The 6,000-nt window shown below is 43.9% G+C and overlaps 1 protein-coding gene across 1 annotated transcript in view; it reads left to right on the top strand.

Annotated features, from left to right (window-relative positions):
• The first annotated feature begins 2,760 nt into the window (after positions 1 to 2,760).
• The window catches only part of FAM171B (family with sequence similarity 171 member B), a 61,249-nt gene continuing 58,009 nt past the window's right edge, over positions 2,761 to 6,000 (top strand). The window contains exon 1 of the mRNA XM_003406178.4: positions 2,761 to 3,027. Within this exon, the coding sequence (XP_003406226.1) occupies positions 2,817 to 3,027 (211 nt within the window). The 5' untranslated portion in view covers positions 2,761 to 2,816. The remainder of the gene's footprint in view (positions 3,028 to 6,000) is intronic.

The raw sequence follows: 6,000 nt of genomic DNA, 5'->3' as shown, positions 1-6,000 counted from the left end.
CTCGTTTTATGGGCCTGTGACACAGTGGCTACAACAATAGTTCAGGCATAACAACAATTGTGAGGATGGCATAGGACCAGGCAGTGTTTCATTCTATTTGTACATAGGGTTGCTGCGAGATGGAACTGACTCCATGGCACTTAACAATAACAATCTTTGACTGAAGGGTGAACCTCAGGAGTGACTTCAGTACTGAGTTAAAAGAGTGTCCAGACACTTGAGACTATGTTCGCATCTCCTGCCTGAAGGGGAGATGAGAGGGTGGAGGGGGTTAGAAGCTGGCGAAATGGACACGAAAAGAAAGAGTGGAGAGAGAGAGCGGGGGAGAATAATTGGGAGTGTATAGCAAGGTGTATATGGGTGTTTATGTGAGAGGCTGACTTGATTTGTAAACTTTCACTTAAAGCACAATAAAAATTACTTAAAAAAAAAAGGGTGTCCAGAGCTATACTCTCGAGGTTTCTCCAGTCGCTGTCAGACAGTAAGTCTGGTGTGTTTTTTTTTTAGTTTGAATTTTTTTCTACATTTTTCTCCATCTCTGATCTTGACCTTCTATTGTGATCCCTGTGACAGCAGTCAGTGGTGGTAGCCGGGCACCATCTAGTAGTGATGGACCCAGTCTGGTGGAGGCTGTGGTTCATATGGTAGATTAGTGCTTTGGACTAATCTTTCCCTTGTGTCTTTGGTTTTCTTCATTTGCCCTTGTTCCAGATGGGCTGGGATCAACAGAGTATTTTAGATGGTCGCTCACAAACTATTAAGACCCCAGATGCTACTCACCAAAGTAGGATATAGAACATTTTATTTATAGACTATGTTATGCCTATTGAACTAGATGTACCCCGAGACCATGGTCCTCAGCCCTCGGCCCAGTAATTAGGTCCCTCAGGGAGTTTGAATGTGTCTATGAAGCTTCCATTACCTTACCTTGATCAAGTTGTGCTGACTGTCCCAATATTGTGTACTGTCTTACCCTTCATCAAAGTTACCACTTACCTATTGTCTATTTAGTGTTTTTACCTCCCCATACCACATCTCCCTTGTAACCATCAAGATTGTTTTTTTTTGTGTGTAAACCTTTTCATGAGTTTTTATAATTGTGGTCTCATACAGTATTTGTCCTTTTTTGATTGACTTATTTCACTCAGCATAATGCCCTCCAGATTCATCCATGTTGTGAGATGTTTCACAGATTCATCATTGTTCTTTATTGTTGTGTAGTGTTCCATTGTGTGTATGTACCATAGTTTATTTATCCATTGGATTATAATTTCTTTATATGTTCCTCTCTCCTACTAGGTGGTGAGGTCCTAGATGCAGGGGTTGATTGAACGTATTTCAATCACCTGACTGAATGCTGGCACTAGTAAGCACACAGTAAAATATTTGTTTGAACAAATGAAAAGTATAGTTTACAACTGGACATAATGTAATTAGGAATATTTTATGGAATAGAAAGAAATCCCTACTTGTGCAGGAAAGGGAAGTCAAAATCTGGAGAGACGCAGTTTAATTTCTAGCTAAAACCAGTGATGACCTTGAGGCAGCAAAGCCTGTATGTTTAAGAGACCTGGGCTTTGGAATTAGAATGCCTGGGATCCAATCTCAGCTCTCCATCACCTGTTGGGTCTATGCTCTTCCATCAGTTACTTAATCTCTGTTTTCTTACCTATAACATGGTGACCATAGTAATAACAAATACTATTAGTAAGCCAAACAACTTTGTTTGTAATGATCCCTACAGTAATGAAGGTTTGGGTAGCTTTTAGCTCAGAAAAGCTAAAGTGGGATTAGAAGGCGAAAGTATCACGGAACAGGTAGGGGAGAAGAGGAAGAGAAAGTAGCTGTTGTGTCCTCCCTCCACTCCACCCCCCCCCCGTTTTTTTTTCAAACCGAGTTATACAAGTCTATTAAAAAAAAAAAAAAAAAGCACCACTCTCCCAGGATAGACACATCCCATACCCATTTAGGGTCTTGTTCTGGGGGGTCAAAAGAAATTTGGTCCAGAGAAAAATGTTTTCTTTTTTGTGCTGTTGCAAAATTTATGAAATATGAATTGCACTCTGTTACTCCAAAATGGAGAAATATAAGTCTGTGCATTTAAAAGTGTTAAATTATTTTTTGATTGGCTACCGTATGCTTAAAGCAATCAAATCTTGATCCCTTAGTCCAAGTTAAGTGCGGTATGAGGGGAATCAATGTACTCTGGGGACAGGTGAGGGGAATTTTATTCCAAGGAAACCCAGGTGGTGTAGTGGTTAAGTGCTATGGCTACTAACCATAGGGACCGCAGTTCGAATCCGCCAGGCGCTCCTGGAAACTCTATGGGGCAGTTCTACTCTGTCCTATAGGGTCGCTGTGAGTCGGAATCGACTAGACCGCACTGGGTTTGGTTTTATTTTTCTGCAAAGGTTTCCGGTGCTTCTGTAGGGGTTGGGGAATCTGAAGGTCTACCAGGTACCAGAAAAGCTTCCCTTTCTCGTTTATCCTCGGAAGCCTCAACCCGAACAGCGCAGCCAGCACCCCACGGAGCCAGTAGCCTCGGGGCAACCCGGCCGGGTGGGCTCTGGGGCGCAGGGCAGCGGGCGCCCGGCGTGCCCCTCCCCGCGCGTCACGTGCAAGAGGATGCACACTCCCCGCTCCTATCATCCGCCCCCTCCTCCTCCTCCCCGGCCTTCTGGCGGTGAGGGTGTACTAGGCAGACCGCGCGAGGAGCAGCGAGCGAGAGAGCGGGCGCGGCCAGGAGCCCGCAGCCCTAGCGCCCGCCGCCGCCTGGAGCCCCGCAATATGCCGCCTCAGCCCTCTGGCTATTGGCCATGGCGAGGCTCTGCCGGCCGGTCCCCTGCACTCTGCTCCTTGGCCTGGCTGCGGTGCTGCTGAAGGCGCAGCTGGTTTCCGCGGCCGCCAGAGCCGAGCTCAGCCGCTCCGACCTCAGCCTCATCCAACAGCAGCAGCAGCAGCAGAGGGAGGAAGCTGAGGAGGAGAGGCCAGAGGTGCCTGGGGCATCCTCCACCACGCCTGTTCCAGGTGGGTCCCGCCAGTCCGGCCCTTTCCATCTCGGCCGGCGATGTTAACTGGCGTCTCCGCCTTCTTTACCCCTGCCCAGATCGCTTCCCATCGCCTGTTTCTACCCAGTCCCCACCTTCTGAGACTGCCTGCCCGGGACTCCATCCCTGCTGTGGTGTTGGGAATCTGCCCTTTGGAAGAAGAGCTTTCTGGGAAACGCAGAGCAGCACTGCAGTGGGGTGGGGAGGGGTCTGAAGAGGTGGGAGGTGGGTCACTGCCTCGACTGATTTTGTTCTTCTCCCTCCCTTCTTCCTGAATTCTTCCCTTTGCCCTGGGAACGACGTACACGCAGACACGCACGCGTCTCAAACCCCTTTAGCATTTTGTTATCTTTCCTTTTCTCTCCTAGAGACCGAAAAATCTTGCAGTAGACACCCACACACAGCCTTTTCACCATCTCTCCGCGCATGCTGTATTTAAATTTAGATCTGGAGAAAGAAATTTTGATTTAGTATTTATTTCTGCTTCCCCTTTTCCCAGGAAGGTTTTAAGGCAGTTTGCCAGAAGGCCTTCAGTACAAGAATATGAAACAAAACGAAATAGGTTGTCATTGAAGGAAGGAGAAAAGGAGAGGAGGACAGATAAAATAAAGCCTGTAGTGATGTTAGAACAGCAAATGCCTGCCCTAAGAGAAGGAAATCTCCTTACTTGTCAGTAGAACTTAAATGACACAAATTTTTGACGTTATTCAGTGAAGGTGAGGAAATACGACTGGAGCATATATGGCCGTGAAAGTCCCACAGGTCCTACTTAGCCCGCTTGCCCTCCATCCCATTAAAACTCTTCTGGCAAGCAAAAAATGAATATCCATTTTAATAGCCTCTCCCCACCCCTCACTACATTTCTCTTCAGTACTGTAGATGCTGCCTGCTATTTGAAAATGAAATAGCCATCAAATTTCTGGCAAGTGGGTTTAGGTTTCTGCAAAACCAAAGCAGAGTGTATTGTAGCATTTGTTTTTGTTTTCAAGTCCTCCCTAGTAACATTATACAAGATGCTGAAAACGAGATTTTAAAAAGTGGAATCAGTGTCTTATTTTGTATTGCTTGCTCATCATCAAAGAGCAATACCCAGGCAAGCCAGCTGCGATTCATGACACAGCCAGGATGATTTAATTTATCCGAGTGCTCTGTGCATAGGGTGAAATCACCAAAGTGTGCAGGAAATCATGTGTTTCTGACACGCTCTTAAACCAATTAATAACACTCACATGTGGATAAAAGTCCTGAAAGATATACAGTGTTTTGTGGTTTTCCTCCCCAGGTTTTTATAACTGAAAGTGATAACAACATGGCTTGGGTAAGGCTCCTGTAGACATGCTATTCACGAAACTTTAGGAAATTTGAGATAGGAGAGTGACTCAGAACCTGTCTTCATTACAAGAGGGATTTCATAAATTAACTACGAAAACAGAAGTTTGGGAGAATGTTGATGGTTTTATGGTTTGCAGTATATTTTTATTTCAATTAATCTTCTTTCAGGAATATTAGTTAAATGGGTTTTGACTACAACAGTGTACATACATTGTGATGAGGGTTATGAATAAGTGCAATAATATGAAACCTTTCATATCAAGCACCTAAATTAAAATATTTGTTTTCTGCTATTCTGTAAGGGGATATTTTTCAAAAGGATGATAGTTTGGGAAACTAACAATTTTTGTCTTATTTACCTTTTGGATTATTTATGATAAAGGAGCCACTACCGGAGTCCTGAAGGCACAGTGGTTTAAGAGCTATGGCTGCTAACTTAAAGGTCAGCAGTTCGAATCCACTAGCTGCTCCTTGAAAACCCTCTGGGGCAGTTTTACTCTGTCCTGTGGGGTCACTATGAGTCGGAATCAACTTGAGGGCCACAGGTTTGGTTTTTGGGTTTGGTATCCAGTAGATTAAACTAGAGCCTGAAAAGCAACATGTGATGGTTCTTGCTTCTCCCTCAAAAACTAACCCCCAAAGAAGAGAGCAAGTCCATTAACCACGCTTTTAGTTATTGGAATATTGAGGTATATAATGAGACACAGCCTACAAGCAAGTAAAGTTAAAATATTCCTCTGAGCACATTGTGACCTCTACAGTGAAGTAGTCTTTCTGCTTCAACCTTTATTCGCCTACCTCCTATTTTCTACACACAGCTAGAATGGTTCTTTTAAAAATGTTAAATAGGTTCATTTCTGCTCATAACAGAGTAGTTTCTCATCTATCTCATGCTGGAAGCCTAGATCCTTAAAGCGGCCTACAAAAGCCTGGATAATCTCTCCCAATCCCCCCTCCCACCCTCAGTTCCCATGGCTTTTAGGCTAACTCACGCCACTGTAACCCCACTGGCCTCGCAGTTTCTTGAATTTGCATGTTGGCTCAGGCCCTGGACCCTTGCACTTGCCATTTCCTCTACTTGGAATTCTGAAACTTCACTTTCTTCAGGTTTTGCTTATATGTCACTCTAGCTGAGAGACCTTTCCTGACCAGCTAATATTAGATAGTAATCTGCACACTCTTTCAGCCTTTCCCTAATTCATTTTCCTCTGAGGCACTTATTATCCTCTACTATTCTTATAAGCCTATCTCCCTTACTAGAATGTAAACTCCATGAGGATATAAACTTTGTTTTGTTATATATGTCTAGCACCTAGAAGAGTGCCTGGTATGCGAGAGGCACGCAAATATTTATTGACTGAATGAATGTATATGCTGGCAGTAGGATCACTCACTTTCTGGGTATATGCTGTTTAATGTCTTGTGAAATTCTTCTTTGGAATTTGTTGTGTGCCGTTGAAACAATTTTAGCAGGGGACATATAAAACTAAAGTTAGGTAGAGATATATGTGTGTAGAAATTATAAAGTATTTAAATTTTAGATCTTTAATCTTTGCTAAATTCAATGTTTCATCATGTGCTAACTACAGAGGACTGATTGATAAGTAACATTTGAGTCTCC

The sequence above is a fragment of the Loxodonta africana genome, chromosome 6 (genome assembly GCF_030014295.1).
Source record: "Loxodonta africana isolate mLoxAfr1 chromosome 6, mLoxAfr1.hap2, whole genome shotgun sequence".
Taxonomy (NCBI): Eukaryota; Metazoa; Chordata; class Mammalia; order Proboscidea; family Elephantidae; genus Loxodonta; species Loxodonta africana.
This window is presented reverse-complemented; position numbering and strand designations above follow the sequence as displayed.